The sequence below is a fragment of the Ciconia boyciana genome, chromosome 7 (genome assembly GCF_034638445.1).
Source record: "Ciconia boyciana chromosome 7, ASM3463844v1, whole genome shotgun sequence".
In the NCBI taxonomy this organism is placed as follows: domain Eukaryota; kingdom Metazoa; phylum Chordata; class Aves; order Ciconiiformes; family Ciconiidae; genus Ciconia; species Ciconia boyciana.
Window position 1 is genome coordinate 22,975,631 of NC_132940.1, and position 20,583 is coordinate 22,996,213.

The 20,583-nt window shown below is 37.4% G+C and overlaps 1 protein-coding gene across 3 annotated transcripts in view; it reads right to left on the reverse strand.

The window, feature by feature from the left end:
- The window catches only part of COL11A1 (collagen type XI alpha 1 chain), a 163,475-nt gene that overhangs the window by 46,673 nt on the left and 96,219 nt on the right, over positions 1-20,583 (reverse strand). For all 3 annotated transcript variants that reach the window (XM_072868974.1, XM_072868973.1, XM_072868972.1), the window contains 9 exons: positions 19,103-19,147; positions 18,919-18,972; positions 18,779-18,823; positions 15,227-15,280; positions 14,330-14,383; positions 10,014-10,067; positions 9,008-9,115; positions 8,123-8,212; positions 7,786-7,839 (listed from right to left, as the gene is read on the reverse strand). In XM_072868974.1, coding sequence (XP_072725075.1) covers positions 7,786-7,839; positions 8,123-8,212; positions 9,008-9,115; positions 10,014-10,067; positions 14,330-14,383; positions 15,227-15,280; positions 18,779-18,823; positions 18,919-18,972; positions 19,103-19,147 — 558 coding nt within the window. The remainder of the gene's footprint in view (positions 1-7,785; positions 7,840-8,122; positions 8,213-9,007; positions 9,116-10,013; positions 10,068-14,329; positions 14,384-15,226; positions 15,281-18,778; positions 18,824-18,918; positions 18,973-19,102; positions 19,148-20,583) is intronic.

Below are 20,583 nucleotides of genomic sequence, written 5' to 3' on the forward strand. Positions count from 1 at the left end.
TTTTTTCTATCTGAAACTACCAAAGCATCCATAAGTGAAAATTTATTTTCTAATTCCCTGTCAGTTCTTTCTTTTGAAGCAGTGTAGGGCTTATGGCTGTTGCATAAAAAGCCAACCTGTCCTTTAAATATGTCAATCTGACACAGAGCCAAGGTCCATAACCTCTCATAATTTGAGCTGTGCCTTTATGGTTTCTGCTGGATTGAGCTAAGTAGACAAAATGGAGAGAGTGACTAGGTATGTAAAAATCTGCAGTGCTCTAAAAACAAAGAGGTACCTAGGGTGGACTAATTTTTTCCTGTCTTATTTATTGAACTTTCTAAGAATACAGGTGGCATATACTTTCAAGTAGTGCTGAAGGGGAAAAAGGAAAGGAAACAAGGTGTTCTGGTACTAAAAAACCTTGCTAAAAGGATACAAGGGAGCAGATAACAGTATAGATTAGAACTTCTACTCAAATAAATGGAATTTCAGAATCAAAATGTTAAATTTTGGTCTATCCATATTTGTTTATCATTTAGTCAAAAGCCACAATGTGGAGTACTGATTTTAAATCCTTTTTGCAAGCTGGGTTAATTTCCAAACAGTGATCTATAACCAAAGTCCTCTGTAACTCATAAGCAAAGAAATGGACACCTGTTCGGAGGCACATCACAGAAAGAAATGACAGGGAGCAAAAGACATTTACACTCGAATTCCTAATATCTCCTTGATCATACAGGCAGATTCTGACCAAGTATTCTTCTGTATTTGTGAAATGGATTCATGATAGCACAGGGGAAAAACTTCCTGTGTCTTGATACAGAGGTTAACTGCCATCTAACCTGCTTCTTCCTGTCTCTCCACAAGAGTCAACATGTGCAGGGAGACAGAAGCAGGATGCTCTCCTGGGTACAGGCAGAGCGTGGAGAATGGTGGAGCTTCTTTGTGCTTTTTTGCACCGTCACTGGCTGAGAACTCTGATAGAAAATCCAGCTTTGCCAGTCGTGATACTTGGAGGATATCAGGACTTTGCCAGTCCTGATACCTGAGGATTCGAGATGCTGTACATCCTTCCTGTGTCCTGTAGATAGGGCAGCATGGGAACAAAGACAACAGAGTATTCTCTTCCATTATATTCTACATACGAGCTAGTCTTGCGCTTACAAGTCTAATGGGAAAAACTATTTCACTAAGAGCAACACAGTTAACTTTAAAATTTGTGGACTCACTGGAAACTGACAAGCAAAGAAAGCCGTCCTCTCCCTCTAAATTTCTATATTTTCACAATTTTACAGCATCCTTATTTTCTGTTTTTTTTTAATAATTTACAATTTTTGCATCAATAGAGCACTGTTAAAGGTTTGTTTGCTGTATAGGAATATTTCTCCAGCTTTTCAGTTTGACACCTACAAGATAGTTTGTAACACTTTAAAGTTATTGATAATTTCACTTTTCCAACTGATATACTGGAAGTGGGTTGATACAACATGGAATAGATAAGTAATATGTGTTGTAGCCTGAGGCTCTGAATATCCATGTTTTTTTCCATGTTTAAGCAAGATCAAATTTGCTGGCTCTTGTAACACTGGAATTTTAAGATGCTTTCACCTATGAGGGCCCAATGTTTTGCTTTTATTCATGGCATACTTTTCCTGGACTGACCCTGTTAGCATAACTGGTACTAATTCCATAATAAGGTGCTTTTCCCTCCAGATAACTGTGGCAGAAGAGAATGCAGAGTGGTTGTTCCAAATATTTTTGCAAATTATCTCAGTAAGATCTAATTTTGCATGAATGTTCAAAGAAAGTATTTGTGCAGGAATCATAGATGACTTTATCCTTCCAGGTGCTGTTTTTTTTTTTTTTAAGTCTGGGTGGATGCGTAAGTTTCAGTCCTATATCTGTTATTTTACTTCCTAAGACTTCAGTGAATTCAGCAAGAAAAATTCACTGCCCTGGAGCCATACTACCATAGTCTCTGATCCTGTCAGCTCTCATAAGCTAAACAATTTTAGGTCATCTAATCAGTAGGATGCAAGAATAGAGAGGAAATAAAATCCAAATAGCTCATAGATCTTTCCTATATCAGACAGCAGATACAGCCAGTGGCCATAATTTCTAGTAGCTCTTTTTACTCAGCCAACTTTTCACATTTATCTTTGCATGATTTTTATTTGTTATACTTAAATTTCACAAGAGTTATGAACAGGAAGTACACTTGCTGTTTTAAGGATCCTCTCATTTCTCTGTAAGAATGGCCTCTGATCAAAGCAGAACACATTAAATTATAGTCACAACTCAGAAAAGCATTTTAGGCAGCTTCTTAAGTCTGTTCTCTCTTTCTATGTTTATTATCTTTTTTGTCACTCTGTCCCACTATGAAACAATCTCCTTATATTACTAAGCTCCTTGTTAACCTGTGGTCTTGCAGTGGTACTCACATTCTGGAATCTTTTTATTAATTTGTGGGGGGGTTTAAAAACTTTTGTACAGAATGGAAGTCTCATGCTTTGTCTTGTATTTCTCTTATACAGACTATAAACTCATTAGTAACCTTGTTTTTATCTCTCTTTCTGTGAAGAGATATGTAATTACAGCTATCGTGCACATTACATAGTAGCAGTAATACTTTTTACTAATGGTTAACAAAATGCTCAACAAGTGAAGATCACCATGACTGAAAAATGTTATGAGATAGAGGAAGATAGCTCCAGAGAGCTCAGTACTGATAATTGGGTAGCCTACAGCTGGCTTATTCTGAGTCCAATTTGGGCATCCTATTCGTAAATGAGCTAACAGAAAATGACTGATTGACATTCCGAAGAGCTTTCTCTCATCAGCATTCAGCATTCCACACAGTAGTATGAGAAGGGAAGAAAACAAACAGCAGACAAAGACAGAAGATAAAAGAGAACTGTTAAAAAAAAACAAAAACAAAACAAACAAAAAACCCACAACAAAAAAAAAGAAAAAACCCCCTTGCTCTGGAGTGCATTCATGCTTCTCTTTCTTTTGTCCAAATCCCTCTAAGCACAGTAATTGGCATGCACAGTATTTGGAGCAGTCATTTGTCTGGTATGCTTGCAGATGTATGCACTAGCCAAATAAAGCTTATAATTGACTATATATGCTAGTTAGAAGCAATTGGTATTGGCAGGGAATTGGAGGAAAATCATCCAGTGGCATGAATTCTCTTCCTATTATAAATGGCAAATGAAGACTCCATTATAATTACACTTCTGTGTGTACCCTCTGTTGGCTAAAAATAGATGGGAAAATATTTTAAGACTATTTGATGCTTGTGCTATAGCACAGTACTGTGAAAAAAAGCAAGCTATTGTGGTTTAATTGTGGCCCTTGCAGATGCAGAGAAACCCAGTATTAAGGGCACCTATGCATCTTTTTTAACTGAAAAACACTTTCAAGATAACAAGTTAGTAATTAAATATGAAATAGAAAAAAATCCCCCTGAGGACTTCTGGAATACTCTCAGGTCGGCTTGGTGCTGTTTGTGCCTCAAGTGTGCTTGCACTACAGTGAACTCAAAGTACATTGAAAAAGAAAACTGTTTACCCTTCAAACTCTCTTTCCAGTCTGCCATTCCTGCTACACTACATCTGTTTCTCAAAGACCAGAAAAACAATACGCAAAAAATTCTGAGCTTCCTAAGTGATTCTGTCTATGACTATGTTTACCTTAGCAGGAAGTGTGGCCCCAACAGGAATGGATTTATAAAGTGAAGAAGCAGTTGGTACTGTGCTCCTGACACCCATACTCTGTATTTCTGGACTATACTTCACAATAATTCTAGTCTGGCACTGAACTGCCATTAGCTGGTATGTATTAGAAGCACTCCTGGAATTTCTCTTCCAATTTAATCTCACATGAAAGGAATACCATTCATGAGCTCCAAGAGATCTCCATGATTTGAACAAAAGGATGGTAAATGGCGATGATTGAGACATTCACCTCAAAAAGGCTGTGATGTTTTGAACTAAAACACTAATATATAGACACCCTTTAAGAATTAGAAAACATGGATCATCTGAATTTAAATTCAAACACGTGTATTTCAGAATATGGACAACCATCACTAAATAAGATAGGTGCTTTTGCCTCACAACCTGATACATATTTATGAGAAACTATGATAGTAGTGGCACAGCTATCGTGAGCATCCTGTCTGGGAAAGTGGGGTGTGTTAAATGTCAGGTATGCTTGTGCTGTCTGGTTTGTGCATACTCAGAAGAGTTCTGGTTCATTGCACCTGAACTGTCTGCTTGAGAGGTTAGTCTAGCCTTAGGGTCTCCTTTAACAAAAAATGAAGACATGACCTTTAGATTGAAGAGACTATTCTGGTCTATGCTTTCTTGATTTTGATTCATCTTTTCTTCTAACAGTTCAGGTTCTTCAGATGGGGTGGGATGGTATCCCTTTTGACTCTCCCTCCTAGCTTCCATCCCATCCCATCCCATTCCATTCCATTCCATTCCATTCCATTCCATTCCATTCCATTCCATTCCCAGCTACCTGGTTTGGTGCCTTTTAGGAATGTACGTGTACTGCATGGTGTTAAGAAGAATTGTAAATCACAAATGCAAGTTCTTGATTTAAAGAACAGAAGCTTAAAGGCATTAAGAATTCAATAATTAATTTTAAGAATTCAAGTACCAAGTATTAAGAAATCAAGAAGTAAAGCTTAAAAGTGTGCTACAGCAGATCTTTTCCAATAATGTAGAAATAATCCAAAAGCAAGAACCTTTATAATACATTGGGTTTTTTTCCTCCCTGTTTAATGCATTCTAAGCTCAATATGAATTGCAGGGACATAAGAGAGCTTTATTGTTGAAATACATAGAATTTCAGTTCCTCCATTATTTTTTTGTCTAACAGGAATAGTTGTGCTGATTATTTTTTTACTTCAGTTGTACTGAATGAAAGAAATAAGTTGACAAGATGACTGTCAAAATCTACACAATTCACATTTGGGAATAACTGTACCATGTTTTGAATACCAGTGCAACCTTGTAGAACTTCCTTGCATAAAAAATGACAACAGAAAATAGGTAACTTTAAGCATATCCTACTTCAAATACCTTTCAATGGATAACTACCGGAAACTGAAGTGGAAGAGGCAGCAGAGGTATAAATAGTAAAAGTCCAAGCATGAAACAAAAATCTAAATGTAAACAATTGTTAAGCACAGGACCATCTAGAAAAAGCCTAGTCACAATACTCAAGGGAGAATAATTTACTGGTTTTGAGGAATTAGTACATATCACTGCTTTTCTCTCTATCATAATCATAAAGAAAAACAACTACAACAACACAAAAAGTTGGCAAATACATTTTTATGCCTATGTTGAGCTTAAAATGTTGAGAAGGAATATTACTCCATGTCATCATTTTACATAGCTGTTAATAGCCAAGCAAACATAATTTGTAATAGTTTCACTGATCCTGTCTATAGGCATGGTCCACACAAGAAGTACAGTAAAGGTAAAGTCTTCAAAGGAATGGATGGTTTTTTGGTCATCTCATCTTCTAAAATTCTTAAGTAATTGTATAATGCATCATTTCTTTACATATTCATAAAATGGTATTGTTAATAAGCCATTCTTATATTCTGGCATGATCTATTTTCCCATGGATTTCAATAGTAGATTGCAAGTTGCATGTTACTATTTTCCAAAATAAAGATTCTTTTTTACAATGCTCATCATACTTTCTCAAAGTTCTTAAGCTTGCTCTACAATTTTTTCCTTTTCCTACAGAATCTAAACTTTCATTGAAAAATATTTTTTTCAATGTAGATACTGTGGCAAAAATAATGGTATAGTATGCCTGCTGCTATATGATTCTCTGTACCAATTTCAAAGCACTTCAAAACAGGATCAAGATGTGTTCCCTTCTTTAAGTATGTTGAGGTCTCCAAACTCTGAGTGAAAAATCTCAATAGATTCTGAGAGGACTGTCTTCAAACTTTTCTTTTTTTAAGATAGCAAATAAATAAAAAATTGTAAAATAGTGGTGGAAAGAAATAGGCTATGTGACATTTTCCAACTATACAGAAATTACTGAAGATGAGTGGAATATTTATCAGTTTTATTCTTTATGTATGAAACATCCTGCTATCCCAATCTAAACAAAAAGAATCTGTTTTGCAATGAGTTAAAATGAATCAAAACTTACACATAGGCTCATATATGGTTCAAAATATTACATGCAGTAATAAGGGTGCAAAATAGTGATGCCACATATTTAAAAGCTAGCTTAGGCTATGCAGAACACCAGCAGTATTTTAAACATTAAATGGGTCAACTGTATAAATGAACTGCAGTTGTACAAAGGGAACACAGCTGTATTGGGTTTGTGTGGAAAGTTTTTGGTAGCGGGGGGGCTTCTGGGAGAAGATGCCAGAAGCTTCCCCTATGTCTGATAGAGCCAATGCCAGCTGGCTCCAAGATGGACCCACCGCTGGCCAAGGCCAAGCCAATCAGTGACGGTGGTAGTGCCTCTGTGATAACATATTTAAGAAGGGGGAAAAAATTGCTGCACAAAAGCAGTCGAAAGAGAGGAATGAGAACATGTAAGAGAAAAATCTCTGCAGACACCAAGGTCAGTGAAGAAAGAAGGGCAGGAGGTGCTCCAGGCGCCAGAGCAGAGATTCCCCTGCAGCCAGTGGTGAAGACCATGGTGAGGCAGGCTGTCCCCCTGCAGCCCATGGAAGTTAACAGTGGAGCAGATATCCACCTGCAGCCTGTGGAAGACCCCACACTGGAGCAGGTGGATGTGCCCAAAGGAGGCCGTGACCCCGTGGGAAGCCTGTGCTGGAGCAGGCTCCTGGCAGGACCTGTGGTCCCGTGGACAGGAGCCCACACTGGAGAAAGTTTTCTGGCAGGACCTGTGACCCCACAGGGGACCCATGCTGGAGCAGTCCGTTCCTGAAGGACTGCACCCTGTGGAAAGGACCTATGCTGGAGCGGTTCATGAAGAACTGCAGCCCATGGGAAGGACTCACGTTGGAGAAGTTCGTTGGAGGACTGTCTCCTGTGGGTGGGACCCTGTGCTGGAACAGGGGAAGAGTGTGAGGAGAAAGGAGCAGCAGACGCAACATGTAATGAGCTGACCACAAACCCCATTCCCTGTCCCCCTGTGCCGCTTGGGGGGAGGAGGTAGAGAATTCAGGAGTGAAGTTGAGCCCAGGAAGAAGGGAGGCTTGGGGGGAAGGTGTTTTAAGATTTATTTTTTATTTCTCATTATCCTACTCTGATTTGACTGGTAATAAATTAAATTCATTTCCCCAAGTCAAGTCTGTTTTGCCTGTTACCGTAATTGGTGAGTGATCTCCCTGTCCTGATCTCGACCCACAAGTCTTTCATCATATTTTTTCTCCCCTTGTCCAGTTGAGGAGGGGGAGTGATAGAGCAGCTTGGTGGGCACCTGGCATCCAGCCTAGGCCAATCCACCACAATAGCATGAGTCCACTATCCACTACCGATAGATTTTCCACTATGGAAAACCTCTTTCATCAATAACTTGTGTAAGTGGCAAGTATAGAGCAACAAGTAAATCTCATACCTACTGATAGCAGAAGGCTTCAGATATTCACAACCTTCACATTTCTTGAATGTTTATTAGTATGGATAATTAGTAGAAAATAATTATTGATCACTTTGAATGACATACACCTGTCTGCTGTTTTACAGACTGCGTTGATGAAAACATCACAGCATGTAAGGAAGAAAAAAGGTTACTATGTAATGCTGTTTATATTTCCATAAAATTATTATGTTTACTTACAACTGGGCCAGGTGGGCCTTGAGGACCTTCCCCTCCTTTCAGACCAGCTGGACCCTAAAAAATGGGGGAGGGAAAAAAAAGGCTCATCTCTTGCACTGGAAAGTTCAAGAGTTATTTTTGCAACACTTGTAATAGGAAGAATGTAAAAATCCAAAGACAAAAAACTGAATAAATTCCTTATAAAGCAAATGATATTTAACAATGTTGGATGCTTGATGTCTGTTCTCCTATTGCATTCATTTTTAAGCACTGTAGAAGGTTCCATGAAATAAGAGTTAATCCATTGTTTCTTGTATTTAGAAATATCATGTCAATTGTTCTAGTGCTTATATCATACCTGAGCACCTGGAAGGCCTCTCTCTCCAGGGAAACCACGAAGACCTGCTGGTCCGTCTTTCCCAGGAATGCCTTGAGGGCCTGGGTCACCCTTGGAAAGATATTATATTTTGATTAAAAAAAAAAAGTTTAAAATGCTTATGTTAGTCATTAAATGAGTGATGAAAATGAAATACCAGATCCTAGTTATAGTAATGATAAAAAAGATTATGCCCCCACCTATTCACCCACTAATTCTTTTAAGATTTTCATTACAGTAGTCTATCAATATAGTTAAATTTATAACCAGCTTTGACAAAATACAGTATTAGTTATAGAATATAAATAGTGAAAAAACACAGCAAGCCGTAAAAATATGTTTAAAGATACATTCATTAAAAATTTCAATGCCCATTTAAAATGGAAGATTGAATAGAATTACATAGTAAGTAGATAAGCAATATTTTTGTTGTGCCCCAATGGTGGCCAAAAAGTAAGAAAAGAGCTAAATTTGGTCAGTGAAATTCTGCCTTGTAGCCAGTACTACACATCCTACTTTACAATTGTACAATTGTAAGATGTACAAATTTCCACCTTGGTGTGAACATGTCATTACTATGTCCTTCCACAGTGAATGTGTGGTATATGTAAACTAGTTTTTTATTTTTTATTACAAAAATACTAATTATTGGCTCAAGAGAATTCTCATTATTTCAATGGAAGCAGACACAGCTCTAAAATTGGAATCTTCTAGTCTTCAAAATCCTTCTGGGTGAAACATGCTAATCATGATTTTATATTGTATGTTCTGATTTTATTCCATATGTTCTGCAAGATGATTTGAACTGTGAGACTGTCAGCAATTTATCTGTCCCTTCCATTTTGTTCTGCAAAGCCACAATCATACCTTAGCACCTTCTTTTCCTGCAGCACCTGGGAGGCCTTGTTCACCTGGTGGGCCAGGAGGACCTGGATGACCTCTTTCACCAATTGGGCCAGTCTCACCAGTAGGACCCTAAGCACAAAAGCAGAACTTCAGTCACCTCAAGGTATTTAATGTCATGGGGTGGGGGGGGGGGAGGGAAGGAGAAGCGATTCTTAATATCCAGCTGTTATGAGTATCTGTTATTAAACAATATTACCATTGGTTAGCATACATTCCTCACCTTCCCTCCAGGCAAAGCTGACTTACAAAATATCTTTGTCCTATAAAATAAATCTTGCATTGCATTCTGCCTGCAGACATGTCTGTACAGCTTCCAAAGAGTGAAATCCTGACCTTGCTCCTTAAGCAATGAAGCTTTAAAACACAGTGTGTACCCACGTATGGGAGGAGGTTACAAAAAGGACACGGGAGGTAAACACTGTGTGTAGTGTTGTTTTTCTGAATAATATGAATTGGAAGGTAGGAGAGTTGAAAGTTATCTCTTCAGATTCACTAGCAGAAAATTTTCACTGAGGGAATTACCTAAAAAAGCTCATGTAATCCAAATGCTTGATTTTGTTGCAAATAAGTAAGATTAGATCAAATGAAATTTTGATAGTGAATCTCTCCACAATCTAAAAGTGACAGAAATTTGGCCTCTGACAAGAAAGTCACATGTTGTTCTTTCTAAACTATTTCATGGTAGAGAACTCTGCCTTCTTGACTTCTGTAAACCACCAACTTCATAATCACATGAGGAAAACACACAAAAAAGGAAGTCGAAAGGTAACCCCAACATTTGCATATTTTGTGGAATCACTAATGATTACTAAGTACACCTTTCTAAAATTGTTATGCATCATTTGTTACAAAAGTTAATATAACCATCAATATGATCCTTTTAATACAACAAAAGCAACTGCCTTAGCCATAATATAAACATTAAACATTGGTCTTCTGAAGTTAACTATGAAATTAAATTAGGTACCTGCGGGCCAACAACACCACCAGGACCAGGAGGACCAGTTTTTCCTTGAAAACCCTGTGAAATAATTATAGAATACTATGTGACCCAGGACAAGATATAGAAGAGCAAAATTCATATCTGGGCTGAAGAAGAGAAATGTCCATGTGAGAATGACAATGAACATGTGAGATGTTCCATGTCACACATTCCTTCTCTTCAGGAAATAAAAATGAGAAATTCTTTTTTCCTGTGTATACTTAGAAGTGAAATACTGATTAATCTTTCTTGTCTCTATCAGTTCAATCTCTCTGAGGTGGTACAGCAGTAAAAATTCCAGTCAATTTTACAGGTCTCTCTAGGTGAACTTGATTAGGTGAGTCTGAATGCATAAGTGATGCAGCTAAAAGACAGCTGAAAATGCATTTTTACATATATACATTATGAATCATAAAGCCAGACATACAAATGCTTTTTAAAGAAAGACACAGATGGTGGATTAAGTTGGAGGGGCATTAAAGGGGAGGTTAGACAGAAAGAAAATGAACAGAAATAGAGATCCAGGGAAGATTAAGGTTATACAGAGATGGTAAAAAAGGCAGCATGAGTGCCACAAAAAGAATGGTGTTAATGAGAAATTGATATGATGGCAAAAACTGGGAAGCAGAGAACAGAAAGGAAATGTTTTTGGGACAGTTTTTCAGAACACTGGCAAATTTTACAGAATTTTCATTTTCTAATCCGTGGTCCCAGACTTCTGTCCAAAATTAGCCAATAAGCTGAATGACAACCTCACTTTACAGTAGCACTGTTTAATGTATCTTTGAAAGGTGCTAAATTATTTCTTTCCAATATTGGAAGTGTGTTGCTGCATAAAGTTAGGAGAGTGTACTCACTGCTGTATCACATCTAGGGTTCCACATAGTATCCCCTGCCTAACAGCCTATATCTGTCTCCTATTCTGCTCACCTGTGCAAAAACAAAGGTGTCATCTGGCCCATATTTCTTATAAATGTTGGGCCCTGCTCAGCATTCCTCTGGGCACACAGTCTCACTGACAGTTGCCCCATTCCATCAGATCCAGTTTAAGCTTTTTTTACCTTCCTCAATCTGATTCTCTTCTTGCTGCCAGCCAGACATTTATCATGGTTCAGATTGGCCCATAACTGTTTAGGCACTCTCTCTCAGACCTCTGAAATGATCCAGATTAAAAACAAATACAAAAGTACCCCTTTGCTCTAATGACTGAAAATCAGAACTGCTACAGATGGAATCATTCATGTGTCCCTTCCTGTACACAGTCAAAGCTTCTTCTGAAGCCTATTCTAAGGAAAGACAAAGGAATGTTGAATATTACCCATTTCCTGAAAGTACCTTCAGAAGACTTGCTATTACCAGGTTTGCAGAATGCATTGATACTTTGCAGTATATTCAATGATTCTTGATGCTAATGATGGTTTTACTACTCTGATTTCTCTCTTATGTCACCAGCTTATCTATTCCTACAGATTCAGATTTGTAAAAGAAGTAATAAGCAACGGAGATTTCAGCAGCAAATACTCAAGATGATCTGAACATCCCATGGGTTCATCTAAAATATTTAGTATTAAAAAATTCACACTAACGTCTCATGCCTGTGTTTGTAAGTGCCTGATTAGTCTCCATTTTTTTGTTATTTTCTGTGAAAGAAAATTTAATAAAACTGTTTATTGTAGTAAGAAGGTCCTTGATTAATTCTAATAGATGAAACAGTTAGTATATTTCTATTTTATCCTTTCACAGGCATGAAACACTAAATTCTTGCATAACACCAGACAATCTAACAATCTCTGCAGCTGATGCCTCCTGCCAATCTGAGATTGATATGACTGAAATTGATAATCACTTCTAAGGAGGAACTAGCTTAATATTTGTTTTCAGTATCTAGTTTATTCCTACATTTATATTCCAAATTATTTATCATGATATTATCATTCCTATGTCTAGAATTTCAGCAAACAATGGCAGTTCTTCAAAGTGCATATGGCTTACTGGGGGAAGAAGCTGTAGCCTTTTCTCCACTAATACTTACCTCAGTTGCTGTCAACATATGCTTATTATTCTATAAGCAAGCTGCAGAGTGCAATCTGGGAATCTGGCTCTCTAATTTGTTAAGCTTGAGTATGTCTCTCAGCCTAATCCCCTAATTGTTGTAATGCCTACATGCACCACTGAACTTTAATGAGATATACGCCTAAATAAGAAACAGAATTCTTAAGACCCGGATTTACCAGTGAGTGCAATGAACGTTTTCTGATTTATACATTTTTAAAAAATCTGGAATGTAAATATTCATTAAAAAAAAAAGTCAGCAAGTCTACTTTTTGTTTTTTAAAAAATCTGTTTTTCTACCAAAACATATACATGAGAACCCATGGGGGAAAACTATTTTTAAAATAATTCTGGCCCAAGTATACATATAGACAAGGCAGAAAACAATGCTAATGAAAAGCTGCATTTTCTCCTAAGTTACTCAAGTTTTATATCAGTCTAACCCTACTAAACCCAAAGGGGATACAAAATTAGAGAACCATAGTATTGACTGAGCCCAGAGGGACCTGGTCCAAACATCACACAGTAGCAGAGTCCATACTTTCATTGTATTTTGCATCTTTCATTTCTAGTCATGAGTGAAATCAAGAAATCATAGAATCATAGAATGGTTGAGGTTGGAAGGAACCTCTGGAGGGCATCTGGTCCAACTGCCCTGCTCAAGCAGGGCCACTGAGAGCTGGTTGTCCAGGAATATGTCCAGATGGCTTTTGAGTATCTCCAGGGATGGAAACTCTGCAAACTTTCTGGGTAATCTGTTCCAGTGCTCAGTCACCCTTTCAGTGAAAAAGTGCTTCCTGATGTTCAGATGGAACCACCTGTATTTCAGTTTATGCCCATTGCCTCTTGTCCTGTCACTGGGCACCACTGAAAAGAGCCTGGCTCCATCTTCTTTACACCCTCCCTTCAGGTATTTATATACTTTGATAAGATTCAACCTGGGCCTTCTCTTCTCTAGGCTAAACAGTCCCAGCTCTGTCAGTCTTTACTCATAGGAGAGATGCTTCAGTCCCTTAATCATCTTAGTGGCCCTTTGCTGGCCTCTCTCCAGTAGCTCTCTCTCTCTTGTACTGAGAAGCCCAGAACTGGACACAATAATCCTGGCCTCAGCAGGGCTGAACAGAAGGGAAAGATCACCCTACTGCAGCCCAGGATACTATCAGCATTCTTTGCCATAATGGCACATTACTGGCTCATGTTCAAATAAATAAGAATAAAGGGAAAACAGTAACTGTGCTTTTTCTTATCAGACTAAAGAACAATTTTGAGCTTCCTCCATTCTAAACAATGATTCAAATTCATTCTTATGGTACACAAGACTAATCTTTGCAACATTGCAAAGAAAAAGAACAAAGAAGTAGTCAGTAATGTTTCTTTCACACACAAAAAAGCCACTATCATTGCAAAGCATTACAATGCTACAGTAGTAGCAGAAGAAAATACAGTTTTTCAGAATGATGTGTTACTCCAAGCTCTGTGCTCCTCCTTCCAGCAGTGGAAGTGACTCAGCGGTCACTAACAGATTTCCAGTGAAGTTGGAACCCAAAACACATTCTACATGCTGAGAAAATTTCTCTCTAAATTCATTTATGGCTTTCTCTAGCTCTAAAGAATCTGAGTAAGAATTTTACTTTATTTCAGTGGGATATGAGTAAGGTTTTGGCACTACAGAAGTAGAGAGTTTTTTTAAATAATTCCATTAAAACTCTTACATGTTAATTTTTGCATTTTGCTGCCAGAATTTACTCATTGTGATTCTTAGGAGGATTACATAGGATATAGTTTCAAAATTTAAGATTTTTTTCACAGGTTGAATAATTCCTGATCCTACTTTCCAAAGCTGTTGGCTTTTGAGTTTCCTAGCTGCTTACCATTAATAAGACTTTTTATTATGTTATTATCTATGTTACATGGCATTCAGTGAGAAAAGAACCATATAGTAATTGCCTGACAATTCCTTATTAAAAGTGAGATCTGAGTATTAATGTCTTTTACTTCTATTGACTATTTAAGCTCATTGTGATGTTACTAACTGGGCATAGCAAAGAATAACCTCACTCTTGTAGCATGGAAACAAAATAAAGCTTTCTCATGCCTAACCTACCAACCATAAGAAAATTACAGTTGTATAACCTCTTAGTCCCAGCCTCTTCCCCTTTTCTCTGTTGTCTCTGTTTCTCTAGGTTTGATCACACAATCATGGCCTTTGGAGGTTTACAACACTAACACAGTAGAGTACATTTACTTACAGTCTCACCCCGCTGTCCTGGGTGCCCAGGCAAGCCGTCTTTTCCAGGTGGCCCCTGAAATTGTAAAATACATAAATCAAAGCATTTCTTAGCCATCCTTAATTCTGAAAAAAAGTGTGCAATTAGCTGCAAGAATCTCTGATCTCTGTTTTTTCTAGACTAGTCTTCAGTACAGCTTAACTGCTCCTCTATCAGCTAACTATGATTTAAATAATACATTTTCCTTGTGTCCTCCCTGATGTATGTATCCATTGCAAATGTTCAAAAACGTATTTCTGTAAATTCAGAAATCGTGGAAAGTCCCTATACTTCCCTTCCATTTTTCTTTGCTTAATGACCCAGTTAGCACAAACTAAGCATTACAGGACTATTTGATGAAATTCAGGTTTTGGCATTGGAAATAAAAATAACAAATGTATGGGTGAAAAAAATCACAGGTCCTTTGATGATTTTGTACTTACGCCACATGAGCAAAAACACACTAGAAGAGCAGTATAACTACTTCAGGCTGCAGCTCAAATGTGCTATTGCTTGTATACATTTCTGCTACTAATGAATGTCTCCTTCCTCTTAATTTTTTCTTCAACGAATCAATTGTTAAAAGAAAACATACACCAGCAAAGTAATATTTTGCCTAAACTCAGTCTGTCACCTGGACATTGGCATCAACATACTAGAAGACTTGCAGTTTAGTATATTATGCTGAATGTCATATGAGCTGCACCAATGATCATTTTGAATATGTAAGTTCTTGTCTTAGCCTTAAAGCTCAATAAGCATATTTGTAATCGATACATAAACCATCCCTTAACTAAATCTTCAAATACTAACTTCAGAAACATTGTATGAAAAATAACATTCCTGTTGTTGCACATACTTAATTAAAAAGATACTTACAGGAGGTCCCTTTGGTCCAGGGAATCCAACAGGTCCCTGAGGCCCTTGTGGTCCCTAGTATAAAGGCAACCAAACACATAAAGTTTTACTCTGGCTGCCGTGACACTGGATTGAAAAGTTTGCTTCAATTATAAAATATATGAACTTCAATTATAAAATATATGAACTCTGCAGATAACGTCTGGTTATAAGTATAAAGCCTCAGCTCCACGGCCATAAATATTGGTAGCAACAATTCACATGCATAGACATTGGAGGGGATTTCCTGAAACCAATGCTGCCTGTGTAGGAATGCAGTAAGAAAAAAGAAAAAACTACTTATATAAAGTATGTCTGCATCTGACCCTTGAAACTGTGCATAATAAAGTAGGAATCAACTGTGATAAGAAACATTGTTTTCTGTGTTGCATAAAAACATGGGAATTAATTAATAGTCTGTGGTCTTTTTAACTTTGAGTCCAACATTCATCATTGGCAGTTCTTACACTCTGACAATATTTCAAGACAGTAGAACAGTGCAACCTTCCAAATAGAATAAGCTTTCCAGAGTTACCAGGGACTAAATACAATATTCTTGCCATCATGAAAAATAGTTGTCTAAAGTTGTCACCAACCAAAACGGAGGCCAGCTTTTAAAATTTAAAAGCTTATCAAAAGATTTTTTTCCTGATTAGTTTTTAGTGTGCTAAGTCAAAGAGTAGCAACCTGAAAAACCTTATTTATTCTACATGGTCCCACAGCACAGCCATGTACCCTAGTCATATAGTGCAAGACTTTATCCTATTCTACTTGGCATATGATGTCTGGTTTTGCTAACACATAAGCTGTCAAAATATGTTCGAAATGTTGGTTTGAGGTTTGATGCAAAAGACTTGAAGCAGGAGGCCACATCCCCCAAATTATGCTACCCTTTTGCTCCTCTGATAAAGTGCCAACTGTTTCTGAGTTCCATAAGCCTCATTCCTTAGAGCCCAGGCTCACTTCCAGAGCATGGCTTCCTCCTGCAGTATGTGAATGTAGCTGTGGGAGAGGATCCCTTGCACCCAACCTAGGAGAATTTGCCCTTAAGTGAAACTTATTCCAGGGTAGACTTTGATTATACTGTAATACTAAATCTGAGTCAACTAAGAAGTGCTAGGTAAAGGAAGAAATCTTTATGATCTTACTGCACTATCCGTCATTTTTATTATATCTTCCAAAACAGGTGTAAGGTTGTTTCTGAAACCTCCATAACACACAAATATGTTCCATATGAGGGTTTGTTTTTTTTTTTCATTCTGCTGTCTCTGTGAACAAATGACCTTTCCTCATTTGCTTCTGGGTATAACATAAAGCATAAAGTTTTCAAAAAAATTGAGGAGTTTTATAGAGGAAAACTATTAAAATTGACTCAGCTACCATACAAAAATATGAAAGAAATTGGTGTCTCTCAGGAATTGGGTTATAAGAGCACAACTCAAAGTTTTACTGTTAGTTGCACCTTCTTTCTCATAAATTCCCACTGTACTTTGATTCCCACATCTTGAGGCTTTTTAAGGAAAGTAGATTTGCTTTTTTTTTTTTTCACAATATTGTTTGCAGATTTCAAGCCACTAGACTGATGGATTATGTGAGAAAAAGCACTAGAATACTAATAGCATGTTATCAAAATTACATTTTCTTTTTTGTCATTAAATTTCATTTTAAAAGTCGCTACACAGGACAGATTATTTAATGTTTACATGTCTGGTACCTGACATAATCTCAGCGGAGTAGAAATGACAGTTTTATTCTTTGGCTGAAATTCACCCCTACTGGGAAGCAAATAGATACCTCACAAGTGATATGAGATGTGGTGCTCTGCAATTCTTCATCTGTTCACTCTAATCAATTTCTCTCCAGGGATGCCTTCATCTTGGATTGATCTGCTCATCGTTTTCAGTCCCCCCACAGCTTCTCTTCCTCATAACCTCTTGGAGCTGTCAGCAAACTCCTCCTTCACAAGGCTCTGCTATTCACCTTCTGGTAGTCTGCCTCTGATGTTCCCCCTCAGTGTAAAACAACCTACAGTTCCTTCCTTGGACTATGCCTAGTTGTCTACATCCAACATCCTAGTTAACTCATTCCTCTCTTGAATCGCAGCTTCCTGCCCCTGTGTCTCTCTCTTACTTGCCACATCATTCCTGTTTCACCCAAACTTTCCACTTATTCCCGCTGTCCATGTTCCACTTGGTACATTGTATTTTGCTTGATATAGAGGTACTTTCAACTTCTTACTGTTGCCTTCCTTGGAGTGTTGCCTTCCACATGTACTGGCTACGGTCTAGTCTTCCAGTCCTCAGCTTTCCTTCTGTTCTATCCTACTTCTCCTCCTTACTGCAAGAACCACTGTCCTGCTCCACTAACCAGTCTCTTGGACAGTTAAGTAATAATCTGCTTCAGGAATGAAAGAGCTAAAATTATGAGTATGGAAGGTTTTTAGTAAACTAAAACTTTTGTTTCCAGTGTACTGGGTATTAATTTTTTTGGCATATGCTTTCACGGCTTTCAGTCAAAATGAAAGGAATCCTTTTCTTAAGCAGAAAATGTGACATTAGATATGCAGGCATGTGCACTCCTGTATGTGTGTATAGCAGACAGATGTTTATTAACACTGTACTTGCTAAGGATAAACCAAACAAAACTAACCTTAATTGCTTTCTGCAGACACACAAACTGAAAATTTGAGATTTCTAGCACACAGTCACACTATGCTCTTGTTATCATTAGTTTTATGGATGTCCTTATCTCCAGTAATCAACTCAATCAAACCATGTGGTCTGATCCTATGGCATTTTTCCTTTTTCATTTTGTTTAGTCATTCTAGCAAAAACAGTTTGCTGTTCTTAAGCTTTGCAAAAATACTTAGGCAGAAAGCACGTCCACTTAAACTATCTGAGTTGGTTTTCAAGTGCTGCTATTACAAATCTGATTTATTAATATTGTTTTTCTATATACTGATGTGTAATGGGCTGACTGTATATTGGATTTGTGTATTGATTGGTAATATAACCGCAAGCAGAAAATTTTATGTTAGCAAGCACAATAGGATTTCTCAAGCATGCAGAAAGTAGGTTGAAGGGAATTCTTAGCTGATCAGAACAAAAAAAATCATCTGTTTCAACAAAGAAGCTTCTGGAGATGGCTTGAGTGATTTGTAAATCCCATAAACAAGCTGTACGCTGCAGTAAATGGGGCATTCTTAGGAGCATAGGCTGGTAAGTACAACTGTAATTTGCATGGATATATAGAAAATGCATGGATATAATACAAAGTGTGTATGTATTCTCTGCATCCTATTTGTAGAAAACTGAGCTAGAGATGAAAGAAGCTTTCAGCAAATTTCAGCTACCTCATTCATAACTTTGCGTGAAAAGCATCATTGGAATTGAGGTTTTGTTAGTTCTGGTTACTCTGGTTGAAGAAGGGCAAAGACACGAGAGGGAGAACTAAAAATAAAACAACCTTCCCACCCTCAAAGCACGCTGCTACATAGTGGGAAAAACAACATGTACATAAATAGCTTTCACATACCCTTTCACCTGGTGGGCCAGGAGGACCATCATTGCCTGCAGTACCCTAGAAAGGAAAGACAGCATGTTCAAAGATTAGACCTCTATTTTATTTAAAAGAAACAGCCTGTAGCCTATCTATACAGTGTGCTTAACAATTACCTTTGGACCTGGTTTGCCAGTGGGACCTCTGGGACCTCTTGAGCCTCTTGGACCCTGTCAATTTAACAGAGGTGCACTTGAGGATAATTATTGGATACTATAATCAAATCCAAATAATTCTTCACAGTGTAGTGGAAACAATTAATATAGGAAAGCCTCTAAATTGCAAAGGAAAAGTACATACTGTTGGTCCTCGCTGTCCTCTGGGGCCTGGTTTGCCATGTAATCCCTGTAGAGAAAAGTTCACAGAAATCACCTTAGCAGACACTGTATTTGTGAGATAAAGGCTTTTTTTACTGAAGTGGGGGAAGAGTGCAACTCCCTTAGGTTTAAATGTTATCTTTAAATATCTACTTTGCATTTCAATTTACAGAATCGTGGTCCTTGATAAAATTGATTATCTTTCTGAGGGCACTGGGACTTGTAGCTAAATGTGCTAAATTTGCTTCAGAGTCAGATTCTGTCATAGGCATTAGAACATTTTAAACTGCTTTAAAATAGTAGTGAAGATGGCACACAACAAGCAGAGTGCCTCTGCAATAGTCTAGAGGACTTGGCATCATTTCCAATGTAATAATAGCCTTGAAGACAAAGTTCCCAGGTTCCCATGGACAGCTCCACAGGTTAATAGACCAAAGAAAGGGCAAGCCTCTTTTTTTTAATAACAGAAATAGGAAGTGTAATACCTACCAGGATTCTGCACACTTGCACAGAGATACAGAACTTGCCAGAATACTAGCCCTTAATTTTTTTCTTCAATATATCTCCTAATCATACTCAACAGATTTCTTTCCTTAGGCTTGGCGTTAGTACTGCTGTGCATCTAATGCAAAGAAGCTTAAAATTCAATAGAGTATTCTTCAGGTAGAAAAAGAAACCTGATGACTAGTACTTTCTAATCTCTGAGGTAAACACAACAGCAACAGAAAATCAGCAGAGATGTTTTAGCTTTTATTGGAAACCAATTAAATGCACACACCTGTTTTCTTGAGGGTTTTCTTGTGTTTTTTTTTAATATTGATTTTATTTCACTTATCAAAATAAAAATTATGTGCTGTTCTTAAAGTGCTACACAGCTTGTGAACTTCTCAGGGACAATGACTGTCTTTCCTAGTACCATGGTAGTATAAAACACACGATATCCTTTTAGGCAAGATTAATAATAATACCTGATTCACATTGCAAAACCAGCAGTTATTGTCTCATTGATGATCAGCATAATACTTAAGTGTGCATGCAGTTTGATGGTATTAATTACATGGTAAGTACCCTAGCTGAATTGAAAGCTTTATGAAGGCCTGATAATGGATCAAGACAATTAGATTTTTGTAATTTTAAGAGTGCTCTTTGATGTTATCATTTTGCTTGTTTTTTTAATCTGATATCTTGATTAGCAGTCATGTCTCATTTTTCCCAACAAGGATGAACTGAACATTGTTTTATTGCTTGTGTCTGTCTGTAACAACATATCTTAGCTCAAATAATACAAGAACAATTTAAACCATACATAAGCAACGCCAATGCAATTGGTTTTCATATATTTCATCTTCAAATCATGAATTTCTGCTTGCTTTTGTGCTGCAAATTAAAATGGATTGTTAAGAACAATGACATACATTACTTCAGTTTGACTTTAAGTTGCTATCATCTATGAATTCTGACTCA